This window comes from Prionailurus viverrinus, chromosome C1 (assembly GCF_022837055.1).
Source record: "Prionailurus viverrinus isolate Anna chromosome C1, UM_Priviv_1.0, whole genome shotgun sequence".
NCBI lineage: Eukaryota > Metazoa > Chordata > Mammalia > Carnivora > Felidae > Prionailurus > Prionailurus viverrinus.
The window spans coordinates 111886897-111914132 of NC_062568.1; the positions used below are offsets into that span (position 1 = coordinate 111886897).

The 27236-nt window shown below is 48.9% G+C and overlaps 1 protein-coding gene across 2 annotated transcripts; it reads left to right on the forward strand.

The window, feature by feature from the left end:
* On the forward strand, nucleotides 1-26744 carry ZNF697 (zinc finger protein 697). 2 transcript variants are annotated; one of them, XM_047868800.1, is made up of 3 exons: nucleotides 1-123; nucleotides 23615-23895; nucleotides 25276-26744. In XM_047868800.1, exons 2-3 carry the CDS (start codon nucleotides 23652-23654, stop codon nucleotides 26697-26699), a joined length of 1668 nt encoding a protein of 555 aa, XP_047724756.1. In that variant the 5' UTR covers nucleotides 1-123; nucleotides 23615-23651; the 3' UTR covers nucleotides 26700-26744. The 2 variants fall into 2 exon arrangements, with proteins under 2 accessions (XP_047724756.1, XP_047724755.1); XM_047868799.1 differs by lacking the exon at nucleotides 1-123 and adding an exon at nucleotides 10306-10359.
* The last annotated feature ends 492 nt before the right edge of the window (nucleotides 26745-27236 follow it).

Consider the following 27236-nt stretch of genomic DNA (forward strand, 5'->3'; position numbering starts at 1 on the left):
AGCCGGGCGGGCGGCCAGTCTGCCAGCCAAGCCCGCGGCCGCCGCCGCCGCAGCACAAGGGCAGACGCGCCGCGCGCGGGGCTCCGGCCGGGGCGCGCGCTGCCCTCGCTCCTCGCCGCGCAGGTAGGAGCGTGGCCGCGGCTGGGCTCACGGCCGCCTGGGGATGGGGCTGACCGGGACCCGAGCCGGTCGCCGCGGGGATGGGTTGTGCGCCGGTGAGCGGGTGGCGGAGCGGCTGGGCGAAGTTGTGCCGCGCGCACCGGACCGCTGTCCGCTCCCCCGGGGCGAAGAGGCCCCGCGCGCGTGGCGGGGTGGGGGGAGGCTCTGTCCCCCCCCCCCCCTCCCGCCCCCGAGCCCAAGCTGAGCTAGCTCCTGGATCTGTGGCGAGGGGCGGGGAGGAGGCGGCCGAGACGCGAGGGAGGAGGCAGCGCTGCGAGAGCTGGTGGGACCGTCCCGCCGACCACCGAAGGGGGCATCCGAGACCCTCGGAAAAACGAAGCCCGGGGAGGAGCTTGGAAGGCAAGGAGAAGGTGAAGGGCTTTGTGTGCAGCTGCGGACAGGGACCGAGTGTGCTTCCCTCCCCTTGTCTGTCTGCGCCCCCAGCCCCACTCGAGGCCGGAGGGGTGGGGGTGGGGCACTCCAAGGAGGGGCAGCGGGTCATCTTGGGTCCTTGCGAAACGCGTTCCTCCTCTTCCCTCTCCCATCAGCCGACTCCCATCAGCGGCTTGGGCTGCCATCAGACTGGGCAGATGGCACAATAAGGATGAGTGGGTGGGGAGATGGGCAGCAGCTCGCCGTCCCGGAGGGTCGCCGTTTAGCTCGGGTGGGCTTCCCAACCCCCGATGTCCATGTGTGCCCGTGGGCGGGTAGCGGGGCGAAGCTGACGCGCTCACCCGAGGATAATGGTGTGAGTGGAGCCATGGGGTGAGGCGCGTGTTGGGAGGACAGGGCGAGTAGGAGGTGGAGGGGGCGCTGGGTGTACCTAACGGCCAGTGCACATTCCGGCCAGGCTTCCAGAATCGGGTTACCACTTCCTCTGGGACTTTCCACGATTTCCCTTTTTCCTAACTGTCCCCCTCCCCCCCAGTAATGAATCACCCACCCCTTACTACAAGAGCGCCGGGCTGGATTCAATTTGGTCGTGTGTGCCTCCCTGCCTTTATAGCGGGCCTATGCGTCCTTTACCTGTGGGGTGACGCGGGTACGCTGCATCCCCTCTGGCGTTATCCTCGTCCCCGGGGGACTGCGGGTGTGGTGAAGGCGGTTGAATGGTGGCTAGCAAGTTAATAGTCTTCAGGGAGCAAGTTAATAGTCATCCATCCACAGTGATGGATGAGGTGGGCAACTTTGAACGCGGCCCAAGTGCTACTGCTGTATCGGAGCTCGCTTGCCTAAGGGACCTCGGTTTCTCCTTTTCCCCCTTCCCGTCTTTTTTTTTTTTTTTTTTTTGTAAATTCTGTATCCAAATGGTTCCCTCCTCTCTTAACAAACCAACATATGGATATTAGTTAACATGGAATGTATTTTAAGAGCCAAATGAACCTGTAAAAATGCCACTTGGTGGTGAGACAGGAGCAGCCAAGGCTCCTGGTGAGAAAGATGTGTCGAGGCACAGAGCGCAGCACTGTTTATAGAGGGTTTGTAGGGGGAACAGACTCTTCACGCTGGTGTCTGTAGGAGAGGTGAACCGTCTGAAGGGAAGAATGGAGCTGGGAAAAACCCAGTTGTCCAGGCTGAGGGCATGGGGATGGCGGATAAAGCGGAAAGGTATGTTTCCGATAAAGCGGAAAGGTATGTTCGTTTGGAAGACGATTTCGAGTTAGAACATTTTGGCAGTGTGTGTGTGTATGTGTGCATGTGCACGTGTATGTGTGTGTTGGCGGTAGAGGCTGTTGTTGGCGGAGAATTTGATGTCAGAAGTTCAGCCGGGCCCCCAGCAGAATAAGGTGGCGCCAGAGTGAACCAAAGTCATAAATGGGAAGCCAGGCCACCCTTTGCCTTACGCACAAAGTAAAACATTGATGGCCTTCAAAAACCACTGGGATCGAGGAGGGGAATGGAGACAAATCAGACTGAGGCAAAGCGGCTGATGTAGCTGCAGTGGGGTGGGAAGGCTGACCTCACTGGAGGCTGTGTGACTAAGGCTGATAAAGTTGCACCACATTTCCTCTCCCTCCCCCCAGAAAGCTTTGGATTTCCTCAAAATCTACATGTTTGCCTAATTTCTAGCATCCATTTAAGGGAAGGAGGAAGGGTAAAAGTTGAGTATAAAGATGATAAATTAAGACAAAGATACTCCCAGCTCATGTGGAGTGGGGAAAAAACCCTCACAAAACTGCAGTGCCATTTAAGAGGTCTGGAGCCTGAAGCTATGCCAGTGTTATGTGGGCTTTTTTTTTTTTTTTTTTTTTTTTTTCCAAACACAGGCTTCACACCCAGTGTGGAGCCCAGTGCCAGCTTGAATTCACAACCCTGAGATCAAGACCTGAGCTAAGAGTCCAAGGCTTAACCGACTGAGCCACCCTGGCGCCTTTGTGGGCTTTTCTTTGTATCTAAGATGCTGCTTCTTTTTTTTCTTTTTTGCCTTTTTTTTTTTTTTAAACCCCCCTTATCAGGTTTCTTAGCACCACATACTATGTAGTGGTAATGTGATCAATAAAGGTATGTCCTTAGTTTAGCATTCAAAACCCTTCACAGTGCTGTGCCCACTTACCTTGATCCTCCACTGGATCCAGAGCACCCCAAATTACCTACCCATCTTGCAGCCAACAGTGCCGGTTCCCAGATGCCACAGATATCCTTCCACCAGTGTGTCTCCACCGGATTAAACTCCATGCTTGTTAGGCATCCCGGCACTGCCTCTGATTATTTTCTGCAAATCCTAGCCCAACTGATAGAGCACCCTTCTGGAAGTCTTCCCAGACTTCCCAGTCAGAATTCATCTCATCCCCGTGGTACTTTGTATCGTTTGGATGACTCACACCTCTGGTCTGTCTTGTGATAGCTGGATGTTCATATTTCTCCCCATCAAACTGTAACCCCCTTGAGGGCAGTGGTCACTATACCCTGTGCTTTACCTAGCAGTGAAAAACAGGTGTTTATTTGAAAAGCATGAGTAAATGAGGAGTGAGTGAAAGAATGCATATGTCTTTGTTTTAAATATCTATGTATTTGAGAGAAAGAGAGAGGGAGAAAGTGGGGGAGGGGGAGAAACAGAAAGAGGGAGACAGAGCATCTGAAGCAGGCTCTGCAGAGTCCAGTTTGGGACTTGAACTCAGAACCAGGAGATCATGACCTGAGCTGAAATCAAGAGCCAGTCGCTTAACCGGCTGAGCCACCTAGGGGTCCCAAGAATGCATATGTCTTAATTTATCTCTTTTCTTCCAAAAAGGGGATGAAGCCTTTCCCATAGACCTGTGAGGATTCATTGCAATTGTGAACCTAAAGCATCTGGTGCATAATAGTCTGGAACTTTTCCTTTTGCTCCTGGATTAAGAGGCCCTAGAAGGATCTATCACCAAGTCTAGTACAAAGACATTCATTAGAAGTTTGTTGAGTAGGTTGTTTGCCAGCCTACGTTTTCAGACTCTTATAGACAGGGTGCAGAATGGATTAATCCCAGGTGAATAATCAGTGACTTTTTGGCTGGCTCCTGGACGGAAGGAGGTAACTGTTCCCTCTCAATTTTGTGAGGGTGAGATGTGCTTTCTAGAAAGCAGCACCGCAGAGGCTCTCCTGCTGTTTGGAGTGAAGCCACTGACGTCTGTCATGTTGCTTTGATTTTTTTTTTTCTAACTTTTTAATGTTTATTTATTTTTGAGAGAGAGAGAGAGACAGAGTGTGAGTGGGGGAGGAGCAGAGGAAGAGGGAGACACAGAAACTGAAGCAGGCTCCAGGCTCTGAGCTGTCAGCACAGAACCTGACACAGGGTTTGAACCCACAAACCGTGAGATCATGACCTGAACCGAAGTCAGACGCTTAACCCACTGAGCCACCCAGGCGCCCCATGTTGCTTTGGTTTTTACAGCCCAAGCCGTCTGCCAGGATTAAAACGTAGTATATATACAAGTTACAAGGCAGATCAGACTCTCAGATTTTCCTCCAAGACACTGCAATTTTGTCGCCCCTCACTTAGCTCTAACTGGACAGCTTTTCATGCTTGCTTTTCCCTTGATCACAGCAACAGTTACAGTTATTGAACACCTGTGTAGTAACTATCGCACTAGATAATTTCCATGCGTTGCCTCCGTCTGATGACTTACCTATTATGATCTCCATTCAAAAGTGGAGGAAATGGGAGCTCAGAGGGAAGTTAAAGTAACTTGCTTCAAGTCCCAGATTCCGATCTGGAGGTAGACTGGAATTTGGCTCTCTGACTCCTAACCCTGGTCAGAAAGGATGGATCTTTCCTCACTCTGGGAGAAAACTGCCAGATCTCTCTTCCTTCTTCCTTCACTTCCCAAATTTCCTGCCAGCAACACTGGGTTTTAAGTTCATGCTAGTGGATCTCATTCTGAGAGGTACTGGTTTTTCATAAATTCATTATTCTTATGCCCTTAAACTCCCAGGGCCATCAGCTGGAAAGCTCAGGTTCAGAATCCCTAATAAGACACTGTAGCACAGAACGGTGCCTCGAATCCTTTTCCCCTCTCTCCCAGCCTATCTGAATTCTTTCTATTCCTCCCTCCGGGCCAAGTCTTACCCCTTCCAAGCAGCCTTTCTTGACACTCCAGGTTACACTCAGCCTCTCCTCTAATTTTCTGCATTGTCTGAAATACCTGAAGGTCAGCGTCTTCCTAATGAAAGCAAACCTGAATAAGCCCCACAGTGGAGGGAATATTTGCGTATTCCCTGCGCATGGCAGGAACCATGTGTCCAGAACACAACCCAGCGTGGGGTGGCCCTTCAGGAACTGAGCTGAGTCGACCGTAAATTGGTAATGACTGAAAATGCAACAATGCAGGCATGAAACATTATTTGCATGTTGACAGTTTGGAAGAGAGGTCACTGGGATCATGTTCTTGGTTAATTTTCATCCCTTTCACATGACTGCCGCAAGAAATAAACACCTTCTGGAAATATGCCAGAGCCGACCCCTGTATTGCTGAGTTTCATGAGCTTGACTGACATCACTGATAAATGATTATGGTGTTTTATGGATAATGGGGTAGCATGGGCGGGGCCATTGCTTCAGTACCTCCCCCCTTGATGTCATGCCCACCTTCTCCCGTAATCTTATAGGAAGGGCCTTTTTATTGCACATCTGAGAAAATCAGAAGTTTCCCTGCTCCAACAGATATGTTTGGGCTGGTGAAGGTAAGGCTGGGGTGAGGAAGGAAGAGCGTTTGTTTGTTTTTACCTCTGAGAGCATCACTTGTGTGGGGTATAGATTTGGACTTTATTGAGTCCTGTATTGATGGGGATGGTAAAAAAGATCAGCGGCCTCTCCTCTTCGGGTGGAAAAGGCTTTTACTCACCACAAGATCGCATTCATCCCCGAGACCCACTGTGCCTCCTTTTTCCCTGACCTCAAGGCTGTGCAGCACTTTGGAAGCCTGGGTATAAACACAGTGTGCTGTGGGGTGTTTTTAAGCACATGAATCATTTTAAGGCAACTAGTATAGTTCTTGGGATGCCTGCCTTCGTTCGGCAGTCACTCACTGCGCATCTGTAGGCCAGCAAGTTTTCCAGCGAGGTGTGTGGCTGGGCCACATGTGAGTCTTCAAGTTTCCCTTCCTGCAAAGGGTAAAGTATGCATCCTGTACGTGCAGTAGGTTGCTAAACTACGTGTAGTTAGGGGGAAAGATCCTACCTGTTTCAGAGAGGCATTTTAGGTATATATTGTCTCCTGAGAACTTTATTAGAATCTTACCATGAGTTAGAAAACAGGAGCTATTCTTTCTGATTTTTATTAATCAGAAATGTGTCACTTTTATCTCAGTGCTGTGCACATTCATGTGGTTAGCATATCTTTGGTGCTTGAAACACTAAGGCAAAGCACTATTGGAATAACCCATTTCCAGTTGTTGACCACCCCCCCCCCCCCCGTCCTCCCGCCTGCCCCCACCCCGCCCAACACCTAGGAACCTTTGTGTATTTCAAAGAATCACTCTTTTTTCTAGTCTTTTTAATTTTTTTAAATTTATTTTGAGAGAGAGAGAGCAAGCAGAGAAAGAGGGAGCCAGAGAATCCCAAGCAGGCTCCACACTGTCAGTGCAGAGCCTGATGCGGGGCTCGAACTCACGTACCATGAGATCATGACCTCAGCTCAAGTCAACAGTTGGGCGTTTAACTGACTGAGCTACCCAGGTGCCCCTTTTTTCTCTTTTTAAAATAATCTCTCAGGCAGGTATTGACAATAATTTCTGGTAGTAGTAGGTGGTTTTGAAAGCAGTGATTATTTCATTAGAACGTAACCTCCACAAAGCAGAACCCAGTACAATGGGTACCACATGGTAAGTGTTCAGTGACGATTTGTTGAGTGAATGAATGTGTTATCTTTTAAAGTATTTCATTTTGATTCTTTCCTAATATGATGGCATTGCCAATTTCCTACTGTGTGATGTGGCAAAGCATCCATGCTTAAATGTTATATAAGCAAAGGAAATATAGATTGTTTTTTACAAGATGGCCTTTATTTTTTAGAGCGGTTTTATGTTCACAGCAAGGTTGGGCACAAGGTAGAGAGTTCCAGAGTGGCCTCCTGCCCCTACATATGCACAGCCTCCCCATTATCAGCATCGCATACCAGAGCAGTATGTTTGTTAAAAATCCATGAACCTGTATTGACACATCATTATCACCCAAAGTCCACAGTACACGTTAGCATTTGCTCTTGGTGTTGTACATTCCAGGAGTTTTGGCAAATGTATAATGACATGTATCCACCGTTTTAACATCATGCTGAATAGTTTCACTGCCCTAGAACGTCCTCTGTGTCTGCCTGTTCATCCCTTTCTCCCCTCTAACTCCTGGCAAACACTGATCTTTTCACCGTCTCCATAGTTCGCTTTTTCAAGAATGTCATAGAGTATGTAGCCTTTTCAGATTGACTTCTTTCACTTAGTAATAGGCACTTAGTTCCCCCCATGGCTTTTCATGACTTTATAGCTCATTTCTTATTACCTCTGAATAATATTCTGTTTTCTGGATGTGCCACAGTTTATCCATCTGTTGAAGGATACCTTGGTTGTTTCCAAGTTTTGGTGATTATGATTAAAGCTGCTGTAAACCTCCATATGCAGGGTTTTATGTGTGGATGTTAAGTTTTCAACTCATTTGCATAAACACCAAGGAGTGAGAATGTTGGACTGTGTGGTATGAAAGGCTCAGTTTTATAAAAAGCTACCCATCTCTCTTCCCAAGTGGCTGTACCATTTCTCATTCTTATCAGCGCTAAGAGAGAGTTCTTGTTCCTCTGCATCATCACCAGCATTTGATGTTGTCAGTGTTCTGAATTTTTTGCCATTCTAATAAATGTGTAGTAGTGTGTTGTTGTTTTAAACTGTAGATCCCTGGTGACGTATCATGTTGAACACCTTTTCATAGGCTTATTTGCCATCTATAGATCTTTGGTAAGGTGTCTGTTTAGAACTGTTGCCCATTTTTATTTTATTTTAAATTTTTTTAAAGAATTTTTTTTTTAATTTTTTTTTTTCCAACGTTTATTTATTTTTGGGACAGAGAGAGACAGAGCATGAACGGGGGAGGGGCAGAGAGAGAGGGAGACACAGAATCGGAAACTGGCTCCAGGCTCTGAGCCATCAGCCCAGAGCCCGACGCGGGGCTCGAACTCCCGGACCGCGAGATCGTGACCTGGCTGAAGTCGGACGCTTAACCGACTGCGCCACCCAGGCGCCCCTAAAAGAATTTTTAAAAAGTTTTTATTTATTTATTTTGAGAGAGAAAGCTCAAATGGGGGAGGAACAGAGAGAGAGAGAGAGAGAGAGAGAGAGAGAGAGAGAGAGAAAACCAAGCAGGCTCTGTATTGTCAGCGCCGACCCCAATGGGAGGCTCGAACTCAGGAATCGCAAGATCATGACCTGAGCTGAAGTTGGACACTTAATGGACTGAGCCACCCAGGTGCCCCTGTTGCCCATTTTTAAATCAAGTAGTTCATTTTCTTGTTGTTAAGTTTTAAGGGTTCTTTGTGTGTTTTGGATAACAGGCCTATATGTGATGTGTCTTTTGCAAATATTTGCTCCCAGTCTGTGGCTTGCCTTCTCATTCTCTTGATATATTTTTATATACATGAACTTTTCTTGTTTTTCTCCTTTTGGTGAGTGTACGTGTGCCATATCTATTTTAATGCAAACCCAGCTTACCCCAGAAGTGAGAAATCTCATGTAAAATAAACCTGCAGAAATGTTCCCTCACTTCTTTTTTTTTTTTTTTTTTTTAATAAGGTGAATGTAAATTGAATTTTACTAGACTGTGACCTCAGCCTGGACTAGCTCAGAAGCAGTTGCTGTAAGAACTCCCTTTATTTCTTCCCTGCTCCCAACTAGGTACTTGTATGTATTGATCAAACTGGTAGTTTGGTAAATATTTCTGGTCACCTACTTCCTGTAGAGCATGGACCTTTTTACACACTTCTTGAAGAGCCTCTGTTTGTCCATAGCTTAATTCTGGACTCTTGAGGAAAAGGGGTTTCTAGGCTGATGATTGTATGTAGGTGAGAGAGATAACAAGACTGTAGTAGAAAATGAAAAAACACAAACCCCCTGAAAACGGCCACAGAAGCAGCTTTGGTCTGAACACTTACAATGTTAAATAGACATTTTCCCCCGTATTTGCTTGTGTTTCCTTATGTGCCTCCCCGCTGACCCCCTCCCCAACCAAGCAACTTCTAACGGATGATTGTTAGTCTTTTTCATTCATCATTTAACTTCTGTTCATTCTGGTCCTGCTTTTCCTCCAGGGGTGAGCAGAGAAGCAGCTGTCCCGTCACATTGGCAAGAGTCTAGTAGCATTTCCCACCACGAACACAGACACAGCTGTGTGCCACCTCTGTCCTTTGCAGAGCTGAACTGAGTGTTAAAAGCTTAGAGCGGAGGGGAGGACTCCAACAGGACAATCGGATGCAAACAAGGGTGCTGGCATTTGGCCAAGGGATGAGGGTTCTTTTTCTAGAACATTCTAACTTCTGAAGCTAATCGCTACTTTCTATCATGTCTACTTATTTAGCAGGATAATTAAGCAGGTTTGGCTCTTGGTGCTGACAGGTTATTGGATCCTGTTCCGAGAGCTAGGTAGTTTCCATGGCTCTGCCTTACCTGATGTGATCTTGGCCACATCACTAGATTTCCTGGTCTTGTTAGTCCTTCCTTTTGGGACTGAGGGAGAGAAATAAGGACACCTAATTTTATGCATTTTAAGAAATAATTTGAGGGGTCATTATTGGGGGGGGGGCGTGGACAACCAAAGTGAGTAAATCAACGTGTTCCCTGTAGGAGCTGGCAGTCGGGAGCTGGGAGGGAGGGAGAGAAAACGAATACGATACAAATTATTGTAATTTTAAAACCGACAGTATTTTAAAAACTAACAGGAGACAGAATAAGATAAGGAAAAGTACCTTAAAGAATCATACAAAATGAAACAATAGTAATTCTCTCTGAGCATTTAACAATAATCCTATAGGGTACATATACTTGTACCCATTTTGTAGATGATGAAGCCAAGGCTCCAAGAGATAGAGCAACTTGTTTAAGGTTCTAGAGCTAGAGGCTGGATTCATACAGGTGGCGTGGCTCCAGCATCTGAGCTTTTATTACTTCCTACCAGGAAATGCATCGTGCTGTTTCTTGAAGAATAGCATGGCAAGAGAGGAAAAACACAGGGTGCCTTCTGGGAGGCTTAAAGCATCAGGGTTTTGCCTGGGGTTAGCCGATTAGAGGTCAGGGAGGGGTAAGAGAATCTTAGGCTACATTGTTGAAGACTTGGAGTTTATGCTTCTCTGAAGACTATGGCAGAGTCTGTCAGGGTTCTGAGCTCCAAATGGAGTGGTAACTATGTTTTAAGATCAATCCAGCAGGTGGTATGTAGGTGCGTGTAACTGGTAAGAGTGTCTATTGCAGTGATCTCGGCCACAGAAAAAAAAGAGGAAAGAAATAAAAGGAAGGGCTCCGAAACTGATTTGATCGAAAGGGGTGAGGAAGGGTCAGACTCCAGGGTTTTGAGCCTGATGAGTAAGAACAGAGAGGCATGGACAGAAATGGGTACTGTGAGGAACTGATTTGTAACAAAGATTTGGGAGAAGAGCTACTGTTTTTTGGTGGAAATTCATTTAGTCTTCACAACAGCCTTTCAAGGTCACTTGTTTTTCTCATTGCAAAGACGAGGAAACTCTGTCTCAAGGAGGTAAGTAACTGTCCTGGGGGATACACTATGTAAGAGGCAAACCGCCGTTTGAAACCAGGTCTGTTGATGCCTCCTGTCCTGTGTCCCGTGTGATGTTCAGGGCAGTGGTATTAATGCTCCTCGGTGTGATGCTTGGTGCATCATTAGAAACGTGGACCTGGAGTGCACATCAGGGGTTGGGGTAAGAGGTTCAAATACTGAGGTCTCTGGGCAGAGGTGTTTCTCTAAAATTAGGGAAAGGGGCTAGATGATTGAGAGGTGAGAGAGAAGAAAGTGTAGACAAGAACCTTGAAGGCTGACTTGTTTGAGGAGTTCAGAAGAGGAGACAAGGTGGGGCACCTGGGTGGCTCAGTCGGTTAAGCGCCCGACTCTTGACCTCAGCTCAGGTCCTGCTTGATCTTATGGTTGGTGAGATAGAGTCCAGGGTTGGGCTCTGCACTGACAGCCAGAGCCTGCTTGCGATCCTTCTCTCCCTTTCTCTGCCCCTCCCCTGCTCTCTCTCAAAATAAATAAACTTAAAAAAATTTAAAAAATAAAGAGAAGCCAAGGTGGTAAGTGCTCAGGAGGACTGGGACAGTGTAATATGAAACTCAGGAAGGAGAGAATTTCCACGGGACGTGTCTCAGCAGGATTTCTGCAGTCATTTACTGAATCCCTGTTACATATACAAGCACTTTGCGGTGTTGATGGTGTTAACCTTAAACATAAAGGTCAGTTACTTTACCGGTAAAATGGGTTTATTTGGGAAAAACAGAACTGTAACTTGAGACATGCAAGCTTTGGCAAAAGCATAGGCGTGTCCAGCAAGCAAAGGAGAGGAACATTATTTTATGGAGAAGAAGGAGGAAGTGGAAAGAGGTTGTTTTTAATGCAAGTCCAGTGGAGACAAGCCCAAGTCTGGGCTGCTGACCTTCCCATTGGCTGAGTTGCAGGGTAGTTGATTTCTTGCAGGAGATGTAATGTACATCTTTTCCTATTGGGGTCTGTGATTGGAGGTTCTTGCTTTAATTGACTTGAGTAGTAAAGGCCGTTTCTCTTAGCCTCTCCTTCTACCATCCAGACTCCACTTTAGTGAGGTTTCCTTTTATTAATTTGCACAATGGCAAGATCATAGGAGAAGAGACCACTGGATTTGGAAGCTCAGAAATTATAGCTGGTACTGATGTGAGCCTGACTCTCTAAATGTTAGCCATTAATACTATCTGCTGGGATGGCTCACACCTGGGAAGCCTGTGGTTCCCTGGGGAACTGATGTGTGTGGTGATGAAGCACTTTATCAGGTCTCACTGGCCCGGACCCCTCCTTTTCCCAGGAGGCACTGCAGAAGGGAACTGCAGAAGGGAATGTAATATAGTTTGATCGTTGGTTTGGGGCATTTAAAAAACTGTAATGTGAAGAAAAAGTGCCCCTTCTTAGAGTTTCATAATTTGGTAGAAAAATATCTTTTAAAATTCTTGTTAGAATGGAGTGAAGGGCACCTGGGTGGCTCAGTCAGTTGAGTGTCCGACTTCGGCTCAGGTCATGATCTCGCGGTCCGTGAGTTCGAGCCCCGAGCCGGGCTCTGTGCTGACAGCTCAGAGCCTGGAGCCTGCTTTGGATTCTGCATCTCCCTCTCTCTGCCCCTCTCCTGCCACCCTCCCCCCCCCCCCTCCCCCCATGATGACTTTTCTTTCAGATGCTGTACCAAGGACTTGGAATTATTAACTGTTTACCATAACACTCCATTAACCCAAAGCTAACTCAAATGATTGCTTTCTTTCCTAGCCAACAAGATGTCTATTTTCTCTAAGAAAAACAGTTAAATCAGAGACCCTTTTTAAGCATTGCACAAAGATAAGTTTGAAGAACACTGTCTGAGGGAAAAATAATTAAATAGAAAAGAAGCAATTAGCAGGAGTCTGGAAGAGAACAGGAAAAATAGGAGGAAGGTAGCATCCGTGATGTGCTGTGTCGGTAAAGCCAGAGCAGTCACCCCACAAATACGACTGAGCCGGCTGGGGAGTGCACTGCAGGGCACATGGAGCTTGAAAGGAATCCCATAACCTGGAGGGCGGTCCCATTTCTACCACCAGCTCCCCACCTTTGTGAATTCAAACAAGCCACTTATTTTCCCTAGTCCTCATTTTCCTCATCAGTAAAAGGAGGGATCCTTTAAAGACATTTTCAGCCAAAAAAATCGTGCTACTGGCTCGTCATCTGTGGATATTGTCTCTTCGGCACAATTTAGCTTGTGGTTGGTCTGCATCGCCTCCCACACAGAGCATGCCAAGCTATTACAGCAGGAGCAAGAAGACGTAAGAGGAAGGAGGGTGAATCTGAGAAACCGTATTGGTGGTGATGGGTCATGTTGGATGAGCGTGCCTGGAACACTTTTTTACTCGCCATGAAGTGTGAGCCAGGATTCCTTATACTGCGGAGTTTTGTGTTCCTCCTAGAATCCTTTTTTTTCACCTGGGTATTTCCAAGTTATTATTTGCAGGCAGGATGACTCTGTGAGCACTTTGAAGATTTGTTAGGAATGAGTTGGCGACTTTGGCCAGATTTTTAGTTCTTTTTCCTTGGAGAAAAGGAGGATTAGCTAACAAAGCACTTTGCGTCCTGGGTAGGTAATGGCTTGATTAATGTGCTTTGACTCACTGCCCAAGTAAGCAGCTGATGGGAGCTATAAACCCAGGGTCAAACTTGTATACATTAGCTACATCCCAGAGAGGCAGTGTGTTGGAGTCTTGAAGAGCAACTTAAGTCCCTCTTAGTGCACCTGCCGTGTAACACAAGTGATTAGGAAGTGAGAAGCAGGCGAGCTAAGTGAGATCCAGGGAGGCCCAGATCATCAGCGTGAGTGTTTTCAGCCAAGCACTGTCGGCTGCGTGGGGTAGAGTAGAAGGGGGATTAGAACAAAAGTTGCGATGTCAGTGATTGAAGCTCGTGTCTGCCCTTAACTCATGGGTAATTCACTGAACCTTTCTGAGTCCCAAGGCTTATGCTTCTGTAAAATGGTGCTGGACGAGACCAGCAGATTCCCGTCTTGCCAGGTGCCTCGTTCTGCTCTGTCATCAGCTGACGTTTGTGTCTGTGCTGCCGCCTGATTTGGGATCTGCTGTCAGCACCTTCTCTTCTCCACCAACCCACCAAAACATCCCATGGCGTGTGGGGGTGCAGTGGGCTCTTACACCTCTTCCCCCAGACCACTGTGGACTTCTGAAACACTGTGATAGGCAATGTATCATGGGTCCTCCGTAGTAGTGGTTTATAACAGGGTTTGCTTTTGTTTGCCATAAATTCTTTCAGAGTCCAAGGGAAAGCCATGGGCCTTCTCAGCAGAAGAAAGTTTCTACAGACACATTCATATAAGACTGCAGGGAGGTCATGGACTCCGAAGGCTCTCAGGCTAAGAACCCACGCCCAAGAAAAATACCATTATTCTGCTTCCAAGCTTGTATAGGATGCTGTTCTCTCCAGGAAATGCTAGGGGCCGAAGGTAAAGGGGACATTAGGAAACCCTGAGCCTCACGACTGGCTTGGGGACTGTGGTATTGAAGCAGTGAATGAGCTTGGATGCTACAGTCTCCTTGTTGAGACAAATGCACCACTTCCTGGATGACAGCTGTGTCCTGTGACCAGTTCTGTGTCCCCTTCGCTAAAACGGACAATGTCTGTGAGCTTTTGGTTTCCAGCCTGAAGTGGGAACGTAATACCGTCTAGCTGCTCTCTTTGTGATACAGTGTGAGTAAATTTGCATGGCATTTCTCCGAGGACACTTTCTAAATGTAACAGTTCTCAGCTTGAGCTAGTAAAGTAATTCTGTCCCTGCCAGAGTTCATCTCCTGGAGATCACATTTTCATACGTCACGAGTGTATTAGCTTCCTTTTCACCGACACGCACCCTGACCTTTTTCATCCCCTCAGAAGATCGTTCTGGGGACGACCAGTTACCAATGTACTCAGTCTGTTGGATGCTCGTGTCATTTTGTCATTTTGGCTTTTCCGGGGATAAAGCATTCCTCTGGCCGAGTTGTCAGGACCGTGTCCCCTGTCAGGTTTGTCTCCCCTTGGTCTTGGGTGTAAAGTGGCTGGACTAACAATAAGCACCAGCTATGGCAAGATTGTTTTTTGAGTTCCTTGGAAATATAAAAGGTGATGAAAGTGGAAACAGTTTTCTGATGCTATTTTGTATAGAACAGCTATTCTATCATAAGAAGAAAAAAAAAAGCTCAAAATATCAAAGTTAAGTTCCTTTCGTCTCTCCCCTACTGCCTCTCTCCCCAATTCTCAGGGGCTCTATTCAATATTGAGCATCGTAATCAGTCCTGATTTGGCATACTTCGTAAAAGCAGGCTAATCCGTTTGTGGAAGTCACTGATTTTTTTATTACAGTCGGTTCAGCGTTTGAATGAATATAATCAGCCTTAAATTTCAGAAACAAAACGTATGTTTTCCATTTTACAACTTTTTATTAGTAGCTTTCCTGGCAGACACAAAGTAAGCAGAGCGGTGTGATAAAACCACATAGACCGCTCTGCTTCAGCAGTCAGCTATGATCACTGAAAGGGCGTCTTATTTTTTCTGCATCTCTGCCCACTCCCCTGTATCCTGGACATTTCATTTCAAGTGAAGCAAATTCCAGACATACCATTTCACCTGTAAATACTCCAGTATGAATATATTAAAGCTGTAAGAGCTCTTTGTAAATTTATTCCCAATACCAGCACCTTAAAAAAAAAAAAAAAAAAAAAGAGAGTAAGTTTCTTGCTATCAAATATCTAATCAGCATTCATGAGTTCCCAGTTGTGTTATAATTTGTTTCTGTACCTTAGTTGACTTGGGATTCAAGTAAGGTCTGAACACTGGTGTTGGTTGAGACATCTCAAGTCTTTTGACTTGGAGGTTTCCTTCTTGTGTATCATTCTTGCTATTTTTGTCATTGTTGGTAAAGAAGCTGGATCATATGTCTCCCATAGTTCCTATGATCTGGGCTTTGCTGATAATGTTATTCTTATTTTTTTAATATTATTTGTTTTTGAGAGAAAGAGAACAGAGCGCAAGTGGGGGAGGGGCAGAGAGAGAGGGAGACACAGAATCCCAAGCAGGCTCCAGGCTTCGAGCTGTCAGCACAGAGTCTGATGCGGGGCTGGAACTCACGAACCGCGAGATCATGACCTGAGCCGAAGTCGGATGCCCAACTGACTGAGCCACCCAGGCGCCACTGATAATGTTATTTTTAAGGAAATAGGAGTCATGCAAGTATGTGATTTTTAAAAACATGTTTTTCAGCCTATGTAACATCTCACTCTGTGCTGAAGACCGTGCAGCTCTAGAGTTTGCAGTTTAATTAGGCAGGAAAATTGAAGCATCAGGAGATGTCTCTACATTTTTCTTCTTGCTTTCTCTGTTGGAAGATGCCTTGGCAAATTGTATGCAGTGGTGTCACTTGCCCACTGCTGAAACGAATGGGGCTGGAACACGCCAGCCCGTCTTCATCGGCAACGCCAAACAGTTATTTTGGGCAGAGAATGGGGAGAGCAGTTTTTCCTGTTGAATCTGTAAGTGGGAAACCGGGGTGATTGAATGTATACATCAAACCCCTTGGTCCCAGTGCTCCTCTCTCGCTGTCTGCATTCTCTTGAGGACTGTTCATTCCAGTGGAAATAGGATCACAGAATCATCTGCGGGGGGCGGGGGGGGGGGGTGGGGGGAAGACTTCCTGGAGTCACCTGGCCCCATCTGGTAACCTTAACCAGGATTCCAGCATCAGCTCTCCAGAACAAAGCTGTTTGTTAACAATTTCCGCAGCCCACATTCGCCCACCGTGCCTTCTAAGTCTGCTTTCTCCCTCGTCCTTCAGCGAAACAGATTATTAAATTGCGTCTCTCTCTGCAGTGGGAGTGTGTGCCTGTAAACATATGTATGTGTCTGTGTAGCTTTTCGGTTAAGATTAATTTTGATTCTTCCCTGCTGTCCTGTATGGTGCCTACACCCAGAGACCCTGTTCAGCTATCTGCATATAGGAATATAGGAATGATTTTTTATAAAAAAGAACATGTTTTTAATGGGTGAATTTTGACTTACAATGGGATTATTGTGGACTTTTTTTTTAAAGCTGTCGTGTGTTACGATTAATTTTATGCATCAACTTGGCTGAACCAATAGGTACACAGATACTTGATCTAACATTCTGAGTGTTTCTGTGACAGAATTTTGGGATGAGATTAACATTTAAATTGGTAGATTTCAAGCGCCTGGGTGGCTCAGTTAGGCATCTGATTTCGGCTCAGGTCATGATCTCACAGTTTGTGAGTTCAAGCCCCATGTCGGGCTCTGTGCTGACAGCTCAGAGCCTGGAACCTGCTGCAGATTCTGTGCCTCATTCTCTCTATGCCCCTCCCCTGCTCACTCTCTCTACCTCTCTATCAAAAATAAAATAAACATTAAAAAAAAAAACAAACAAACCTGAAGGCTTATACCTTTAAATGGGTAGATTTTGAGTAAAGCAGATTGCCCTCCATAATATGGATGGGCCTCATCCAATCAGCTGAAGGCCTGAACAGATTTCCCTGAGTAAGGAGGACTTCTCCAGCAGACGTGCCTTTGGACTGGGACTGTAGCATCATCTTTTCTGGATCTCCAGTGTGCTGACCCACCCTGTAGATTTTGGACTTACTAGTCTCCAAAATGGGTCAATCCCTTATAGTAACTCTCTTTCTGTATACACATCCTGTTGGTTTTGTTTCTCTGGAGAATGCTGACAAATGGTGTGGTGGGGGTGGCGGAGTGGGAGGAGGACAAGTAAGTATATGCCCTGGGTTTATCTGGCTGGCTGTATTTGAAGTGGTGTTTTCTATTAAAGAGATGGGAAGGTCATTGGAGAGGCCATCAGAAAAAATTGAGATTCTCCTGGCCATAACCCTTCTAGCAAACTTTCGATTTTTGACCTCGTCTGTTTCCCTTTCTGAGCCTCACTTTCCTGTCTGTAAAGGAGTTTGAGCTAAGGGGTTTCCAGCTCTAGGATTCCATGAAATACAGGTGTGGAGCATTTGAGCCAGCTGTTGACGAGGTATCCGAAGACAGTTCTGAGGACTTACCAAGTGCAAGATAAGAAAAGAGGCTGAGGCTGTGTACCAGGTAGTGGTCGTGGTACAATGCCAAGCAGAGTGGAGGAAAAATATGAACAGAGGGGATACTCTGTACATCAGGTAGGACATTCGAATCGGTTAAATGTAAACCATGGACGAGTAAATGCCTGCCTGAGAATCTAGCTTTTGCGACTTCTCGTCTGATGGTGGATGGTCTAATTTTGAGGGCGCTTAGAATCTGTCTCTGAATTGCAGTCATCCTTATTTTTTGCAGCAGGAGTAGGGTGTTGGTGAAGGCTTGACAGCTGTGACAAGCTGAGGCCCCTCTGGCCAAACTGAGGGGCCCCAGCACAACCAACAGACAGGAAATGCCTGACCCCGAGGACATTCATGCTAATCTTGACTAAAGAGATTGGAAGGCGTCTCAGACTAGCTCTGACCACTGGGGTTGTGAATTGATTTCTCTGTGGCCTTGGGTTAAGCCTTTCTCTTTTTTTCAACCCGGGCTTCCCCCTCTAGGTTAAAAAAAAAAAAAAAAAAAAAAAAAGGCAGTAACCACAAGGAGGAAACCGTATTATTTTAGCTTCTCCTGTCTGGACAGTACTTGGTACTTAGCTGCAGTCATCTTCTGGCTTTCTGTGGGAAATGAATGTTCACCTCATGTGGCAGCCTGCCACTCAGGAGGGTTGGCGTTTTGGGTTGGGCAGTCTGGGTGTGTGACTGGGGAAGTCAGCTGTACCCTTTGGATACGGACACCTTGTCCCGGATCACCGGAGGCATCTGTGCAAATGTGGTGGGGTGGATTTCTTTGCCCTTGCCTTCTTGCTGACCGCAGGCTCTCCCACAAGGCGGCAGGACCCTGCTGGCCATATCCCCTGAGAGGCTGGTGCTAGTTGACTGTTTACTCAGTTGGTGCTGAGGACTGACAAATGATTAACCCCCTGGAATCCCTGGTTAGACCCCAGTTATGGTCATGAGTTCAGCCTTTTGGACCGCAGACTTCAGATTGTTTTTCCAGTATTCTCCCCCCGTCGTCGTCGTCGGGGTGTCTTGGCCCTGCCTCTGCTATGGAAACCCTCCCCAGGGAGTGAGTGGTGTGCAGGGGGCGTGGGAAGTGAAGGCTGGAGGCCTCAGACCGCCGCGGGGGAGGCGGGGAGGCCGGCCAGCCCGCAGGGAGGTAAGGAAGGCACCCTCTAGAGGACTGGGGGACAGGAAAGGCGCTGCAGCCTGGAGGAGGCGGAGTGGGAGCCGCTCCTGGCCCTCCGCCCAGCCGCTTCCTTCCCCTGACATGACAGTCCCGCTGCCCTGGCTCCTGGCCACCTGGCAATGGCCGTGGCACATGACTCCCCCGCCCGCTGGACCTGGGAGGGGGAGGTCTGTGCGCAGGCCAGCCCCCTCCGCCTGCCCAGGGCCCCTGGGGGGCCGCGCGCACTCCCCCAGGTTCCTGGGGCTCAGGGCTCAGCACCTGCCAGCACTCCTCCCCACCCCCCCGTTGGGGTCCCCCCAAGGCAGGGGGCCAGTCTGAGTCCTTACTCCACCTAGGAGCTGCGTCACCTGGAGCTCATCTGCTGAGCCTCGGCATTCTTGACATAGAGCATAGAACATAGAGCCTCGGCATAGAACAGGGTGGGTGACCCTCCATGTCTGCCTCACGGGATCATGGGATTATTGGAGTCAAATGAGCTGCATCGCCCAGCAGGAGACGTCTCACCGCAGGTGCCTGGGAGCACCTCGCTCCGCTCCACCCCACCTGCCCTGGCCAGCGGTGGCATGACCCTGTGCCATCCGTGCCAGATGCCCTGGAGAAAGACAGCCAGTGCTTGATCTTTCAGGAAGGTGAGGGAGAGGGGTGTGCTTGTCTGCGCCCCCACCCCCTGCTCCCGGGAAGTTCCCTCAACTCTGTGAAGTGGTGGGCCTCTTGCTTTTGGAGAGGGCTAGGTTTGCATAGAGCCCCAGAGGGGGCCTCTGGGAAAATGTGCCAGTAAACTCCGGGTAAATTCTAATTTCTGTCTGTGCTACTGGCCTCACTTCCTCTTCCCCCAGCTCTTTCCCTCCTTTCCCTCCTTTCCTTCCTTCCCAACATCCTTTATCCCATTTACTTCTACTCTGTAGCATTATCCTCAAATTGATGTGATCAGTCTTTGAAATGGGGTCGAGTTTGTGTGGAAGGCACGTGAGCATTTTCGTAGTGATTTTATAGGATAACGAACATTCCCCTTTTTTGAGTGGGGAGGTCTGGGGTAGGAGTAGAGGACATGAAAATATTGCAAGTTCTAAAAGCTAGGATTTGAGCAGCCTTGGCCAAGTTGACTGATCCCATCCTGAAGTCATCTGCACCCAAGAGAAAGGTGTGGGGGGAGGGGGTGGGCATTTGGGGAGTTAACCGCTTGCTGTGCTAGGTGAGGAAACAGGCTGCAGCTGAAAATGTCTAACGAAGCTGACAGGGGTGCCTCGTTGGATTAACTCCCCCGTGTACCGTATGGCAAGCCAGAAGAGGACTCAGGTACATTCAGACCCAGCCTGGCTCCAGAGGGGGCAGATACTTAAAGTCACACAGCACAGTGGCTGTGCTGGCCAAAAACCTGGGCTCTTCCCCATTGCTGCTAGTGCAATGATTAGAAATAGATGCAGAATTAATCTTGTCTGCCTGACTGCTCCCACCATTGCCTGTTTGGTTCCCCCCACCCCACCCTACCTTTAAACTTCTAACTCTTCTGCCTGGGAGGAGGCTGTCCCTTACACACAGTGGAAGTCAGGGTTTACTGAGCCATGCACCTCATTCAGCTTGCTTATACATTCTGAATACAGGATCCCTTCTTAACATCCCCAAACCAATATGGAACTGAATCTGCTTCCCTCACCCCTGCTCCCCCAAGCAACTAGCCCCTCCCTGGTGGTCGTGTCCATAGGGTGGGCTGTTCATTAATAGAGCCTTTAGTTGCCAGGCCAAAGGAAGCTCTGCTTGTAAGACTATACCATTTATTACGTCTCTATGCCTACTGCTTTTACAAATCTTATAGGATATAAGGAACAAATCTAACAGGCCAGGCGGTACCATGCTTTTTCTTACGGGTGCAGAATCTGAGGATGAGCAAGGTTAAGTAACTTGCACTAGCAGAGTAGTGGAGAGGAGAGGATTTGAACCTCGGGCAGTCTAGCTGCACATCTGTCACGGGGCCCTGCTACCCATTCGTTATCCACCCCTTGGCCTTACCCAAGAAAACACGTTGCTAGCTTTTATTTTGAGAATGAATGGGAAAGGAGTTGGAACAAAAAGTGCTTACAGCACTATTGACGGACACTTCAGTTATACCGCAGTGTTTAGATAACGGGTCTAAAGATGAAGTCCTCTCTAGATGGAGACAGACACAACTTCTGTCCTTGTCTTTTTGTGGTTTTTAAAATAACTGTAGTCTTTCCTTTAATGTATTTTGTCACATTAGAGACAAAGTTGGCTTTTTTGCTGATAAAAAAAAATGTATCTTTATTGTAGAAAATACAGATGTTCACAAAAAGGAAGAGTGACCCCAAGTGACACATTAGGCTTCTGGCTAAGAAGATGGGCCCTGGAATTCTCTACTGAGGGGCTCAAATCTCTCTGGTGCCCCTGATGACTTATATGACCTTGAGCTAGTCACAGTTTCTGTGCCTGTATCTTTGTCTCCGGAGTTGAAGATCATACCCTTCATCATTGGGTTAAGATTAAATGATGCACAACCCTTACAAGTGGCCAAGAGATGGCTGATTAGCAGCTCAATAAATAATGGTCTGGTTTTCCCCTCTGAACCTGTATATGTGTGTGTAGATATACATATTCTAGTATGCATATACTAATAAAAAATGAGTTTTTTTTTTTGTTTTTTTTTTTTATTTTTTTTTTCAACGTTTATTTATTTTTGGGACAGAGAGAGACAGAGCATGAACGGGGGAGGGGCAGAGAGAGAGGGAGACACAGAATCGGAAACAGGCTCCAGGCTCTGAGCCATCAGCCCAGAGCCTGACGCGGGGCTCGAACTCACAGACTGCGAGATCGTGACCTGGCTGAAGTCGGACGCTTAACCGACTGCGCCACCCAGGCGCCCCAAAATGAGTTTTTTTTAAAGAGCAGCTAGTTTTCACCTAACAATATATCATGACTGCTTTTCCTTACTTCTAAATAGCCTTCTCTGTTATTTGATGGCTGCCTGGGACCCCATGATGTGAGGGCATGAATGGAACTGAATCCATGCAGATTTCCAGGTCTGCTCTAACATTCATGCACTTGCAAATAAATCTGAGTAGATGTTGCACCATGAGTGGTGTCGCTCTAGGTGCCAGGAGCTTCCCACCCTTTTTAGAGCATACCTAATCTTCCCTGTCCTGGTGCAAATGAGGATCTGGGCATGTTCCCTTTGGGAGCTCAGAACTTTCTTCATTCTGAGTGTGGCAGCTGTGAACTTCTATATTCCAGCCCCATCTGGGGAACTCAGCCTCTGCCTCTTTTCCTTTCTCCCGTTAAATCTATACAAACTATGTTTCTTTGCTTAGTATCTCTGGTATGAATTATCTCTTGGTTCCTGAGAAATCGCAAATCAGAAAGTACTCTCATTCTGTGTTTGCTCTGAGGTACTCAGAAGGTCTTGTGTCCTTTTTAAAAGGGTTTAGAGGTGAAATGCTAAGCTTCAGCTCAGCAGGGAGCCTGATGTGGGGCTCGATCCCATAACCCTGGGGGCTGAAATCAAGAGTCAGATGCTCAACTGAGCCACCCAGGCGTCCCAGAACCTGCATTTTGAACTGTATATATTCTAAAGGAGCTCAGCAACATTCCTGGACACTGCTGACTGAACATCCTCAGACAAAGCCATTTTCTTATGATGTTTAAGGGACAGGCATGAGTTTTCACTCTAATCTAGGGAGTATATCCTCACCTTTGAGAAAGGATAGAATTTGCTACTTAGGGCAGCGAATCTGCCAAAATTATGGTGGTGCCCCTGTGTCTGAGGTATGCTGGAAACGGCATCAGGACTTCAAGAGAAATAATCTGTGTATTTCATATTAAAAATAGAAATGACAGGTATATTCCCGTGAGGATCAATTTGTAAAAAACTCAAGAGTTATCAATTCCTCTCTACAGTGTTTTCCAAAGCACTTTTGTTAATGTTTCCTTTGGACATCCTCCCTGGGAGAAAGGCTAAGTAGCATTGTCCTCCTTGCACTGATGAGGACACTAAGACACTAAGACAGGTGAACTGACTTGCCTTGGGCCTTGGAGTAAGGCTGGCAAGAGCCTACAGAACCAGGGTTGCCTTGGGGAAGTCCTCTCAATAGAGGCAGGAAAAGCTCCCAGCCAAGGAAAGAGCCTCTTGCTAGTTCAGATGCTGCTGAGGCATGGAAAGAGCTGGACACTTCAGAGTCTCAGTTTAAGATCTTTGCTGCCTTGAGCTGAGCTGTAGGAGTGATGGATGGCAGGAGCCCATTAGTTTTGGCTCAACTGCTCAGTCTTGGCAAGGGCCCTTTAAACCTGATGTCTAACAAAAGGTTTAGGAATCCGATGTCATTTTCTTCCTGCAGTTCACATGTTGGCCTGTTCTGTAGAGGGGTTACCAACTATGTGAGGGTCATGTTCCTGTTAAGGGCTTTCTACAATTAAAGTATATTATATAAGGCAAAAGATGTAATGAGGCTATAGAGATGGCTTCTGATATAGAGGGTCCCTGCATCTGCCTCCACCCCTAGCTGACCTGCTACAGCTTGAATTATCTTGACTCACTGCTCGTAGGAGAGCGGTAGGTCCTCATTGGTTTAATGAGGTTTTCCTGCTTAGAAGTTAGTCTAAGGCTAACAGGGCCTTCTTTTTGAGCTTTGTTTTCTCAGCTGAAAACTGGGTGCAGCCACCATGAAGGCTAAAAAGCCATGTTGATAGAATAATCCACTTCAGATATGGAAGCAGATTAACCTGTATCCAGCGGGAGTCGGCATGTTAGCCTCAGAGTGCCACTGTTCCTACGCCACCCAGACCAGCCTCCTTTGCACTCAGTTCTGTGCGTCTTAAAATGAGAGGTGGAGCAGAGATTTGCCATCTGGGGCATGGAACTCTACACGTTTTCTTGGACTGTGCCACTGATTTTCATGGAAATCCAAGCCAGATATGGTGAGGGCAGGAGGCCAGACTGATGTGACCTTTATCTGTGTTTTGTCTGGAACAGGGGTCCCTGGTCCCATCCCTTGTCCTGTTCTTCCCGGATGGAACAAGAAGATAAACAGGGTGTGTGTGAAGCCCAGGACTCAGAAGACGAGGGGATGGGCTCTGATTTTGAGAACTCTGAAGACAGGGAACGGGACCCAGAAGAAACGGGAATGGGCTCTAATCCACAGGATGCACTCAAGAGGCAAGACCACCCAGAGCCAAAGATGGGCTCCAACCCACAGGACGCAGCTCTAGGAAGGGACCCAGAGAAGAGGGAACTGGTGTCTGACATCTGCCCAGGTGAGGACGAAGCTGGCATTTCCTTGGAAGTTGTCCCACTCACCATCATTTCTAGCTCCTCTAGAGTTAGAACCAGGGGTGGCATTCGTTGCGGGAGAGTCCTTTAGTGGACACCATTAAACAGATTCGGTGCCACTGAAAGCCTGAGGAACAGCCTCTTCTTGAGTCCAGCCTGAGGTGGGATGTAACTGGTTAACACGGGTGAAGAGGGTAACTCACTGACGCGGCACTTTACAGTGTGCAGAACACTGCTATAAATGAACACCTGGAACCACACGAGAGGGAACACAGCTAGGATCAGAACCTACCTCATCAGGGTGTTGGGAGAGTTCAGATGAGTTGTTCATAAAAACTTAGCACAGCACTGAGCAAACAAAGCATGCAGGTGTTTACAGTTACAGTCATCATCTTTGTTTGCAGATAAGTAAACTCAGTGGTAAGTGACTACCCAGGTGCATGTGGATAATGCCCAGAGGGCTCAAGGCCTCTGCTAAGTCCCTTGCTACTCCTGACCTGGAAAGAGTAAGTGCTGGCCCTCCATCCACCTCCTTGGTTCCACCTTTGGTCATTCATTGCTTCATACTGCCCTGTGCGTGCCTGGGGGACAGAAGTGAACTCAAATACCTTATGGCCAAGACTGTGGAGTTACATTCCTTCCCCTGTGACACATCCTGGACTTCCTGCTGCCCTCCCCTGCAGTGTGCACAAGCACGTGGTCTTTTCATATCCTAGTAAGCTTCCGGAGTGCCCTCTGCTTAGAGATGGCCACCAGAGACGGACAGGTGTACGTTTTGAGTCAGTCTCTAAGCTCTAGGCCCTGCACTCACTCCCCCTGCCCGGCCTACATAGTAAAGCCCTCAAGTTGGGGTTGGTTGTTGTTCCACCCCAACAAATTATAAAAATCAGCCCATTACCTGGTTAGGACAGGTGGTCTTTTCTTGTGGTTGGCTGGACTGGTCTTGTCTTTGGAGGCCAGGGCCTGGAAACACATTGGGAGCTGCTAGAGTGAGCCAATCTGTCCCTAGATCCCACAGAGCCCCACCTGCTCAGACTTGACCATTTCAAGCCGACTGTCAGGCCTTCAGATGTGTACGGTGGGTGGGGCCTGGGCCCAGAGACAGCTGCTGGGAGAACTGGCCCCCCAAGGGAACAGGTGAGTGAGCCTTTCCCAGGTTTCAGAGCCCACTCTCAGGTAGGCCTTCCCCAGGAGGTACCAGGTGGGAAAAAGGCTGGAATCGGGGGGGCCCTGGAGAGACAGGCTTGAGAGTACCTGGGGAAGGGGATCACTCCGTGGCCCACACTCTAAGAGGCTGGCCTCCTCTAGGTTTACCTTTGAGTGCCAAGTATGGTCACCCCCCACTGCCACCTTTTCTGTTGCAGAGGGGCTGCTGAGTGAGGAAGAAGGGGCTGCTCTCCGCGAGGAAGATTACCCATCTGGTGTAGCTGAGATGGCGATGTTCCCGGGACTGTCTGAGTCGGACAGCATTTCCCGCAGCCCCCGGGAAGAGGAGGAGGAGGAGGAGAGCGCTGGGGAGAACCCGCTAGACGAGGAGGAGCAGCCGCCCCCTCCCATGCTTCCCTGGCGGCGGCACCTCTCCCTGGGGAGTCGGCACCGGAGCGACAAGCCTGCCCACCGCCGCTTCCGCCGGCTCCACCATCCCATGGCCATGGACCTCGGGGAGCTCGACAGCCTGATGGCCAGCATCATGGACGCGCCCACCATCTGCCCCGACTGCGGGGAGAGCTTTAGCCCCGGCGCCGCCTTCCTGCAGCACCAGCGCATCCACCGCCTGGCCGAGGCCGCCGCCGCCGCCAGCCTGGAGCCCTTCGGCTTCGCGGGCGAGTGCGGCGCGGTAGTGGGGATGGTGGGCGTGGGCGTGGGCGTGGGCGTGGCGGGGGGCTTTGGGGCGGGGCCCGCGCTGGCCCGGCCCCCGCGCGAGAAGCCCTTCCGCTGCGGGGAGTGCGGCAAGGGCTTCAGCCGCAACACCTACCTGACCAATCACCTGCGCCTGCACACGGGCGAGCGGCCCAACCTGTGCGCCGACTGCGGCAAGAGCTTCAGCTGGCGCGCCGACCTGCTCAAGCACCGGCGCCTGCACACGGGCGAGAAGCCCTACCCCTGCCCCGAGTGCGGCGAGGCCTTCAGCCTCAGCTCGCACCTGCTGAGCCACCGGCGCGCGCACGCGGCGGCCAGCGGCGCGGGGGCGGCGGCGCTGCGGCCCTTCGCCTGCGGCGAGTGCGGCAAGGGCTTCGTGCGCCGCTCGCACCTGGCCAACCACCAGCGCATCCACACGGGCGAGAAGCCGCACGGCTGCGGCGAGTGCGGCAAGCGCTTCAGCTGGCGCTCGGACCTGGTGAAGCACCAGCGCGTGCACACGGGCGAGAAGCCCTACATGTGCTCCGAATGCGGCGAGACCTTCAGCGTCAGCTCGCACCTCTTCACGCACAAGCGCACGCACTCGGGCGAGCGGCCCTACGTGTGCCGCGAGTGCGGCAAGGGCTTCGGGCGCAACTCGCACCTAGTGAACCACCTGCGCGTGCACACGGGCGAGAAGCCCTTCCGCTGCGGCCAGTGCGAGAAGCGATTCAGCGACTTCTCGACGCTCACGCAGCACCAGCGCACGCACACGGGCGAGAAGCCCTACACGTGCATCGAGTGCGGCAAGAGCTTCATCCAGAGCTCGCACCTGATCCGCCACCGCCGCATCCACACCGGCAACAAGCCGCACAAGTGTGCCGGCTGCGGCAAGGGCTTCCGCTACAAAACGCACCTCGCGCAACACCAGAAGCTGCACCTGTGTTAGGGCTGGGCCGCAGGGAGGCTGCCCTGGGGATGGGGTGGGGGGAGCATGCAGGGGAATAGATGTTCTGGGGATAGGCCATGTAGAAAGAAATGGGAAGGGGCGGGATGGGCAATCGGAGAGTGACGGGGGAGTCTTTTGTTGTTAGGGGGTCTTGAAGGGGAGGGTTGACTAAGCGTTGTTTGGGGGTGTTATATTTTGCCTGCCTCCTCCCCCAGGAGGGCACGCTTGGGGGAGATGTGCTTGAGCGCGAAGACTTCTTCAGGTGCACGCAGTAGGGGGTGAAGAGCACGGGGGCGGGGTGGGGGGGAGCAGGCGCTTTGAGGACCTTGAAGAAGAGGGGGCGGGGTGGGGGAGTGAACAGGATGGCAGGCAATAGGGTAGGTAGGGTGGTGATGGCCTGTGAAAATCGGGAGAGGGCATGGTTAGAGTGAGGATTATGGGATAAAATAAAAGGAAGGTATGAATAATTCTATCCTGGTCTCACCGGGCGTTAAGTCAGTGTTGGAACCCTGCCCCCCCAACAGCTGTAGTCCCATG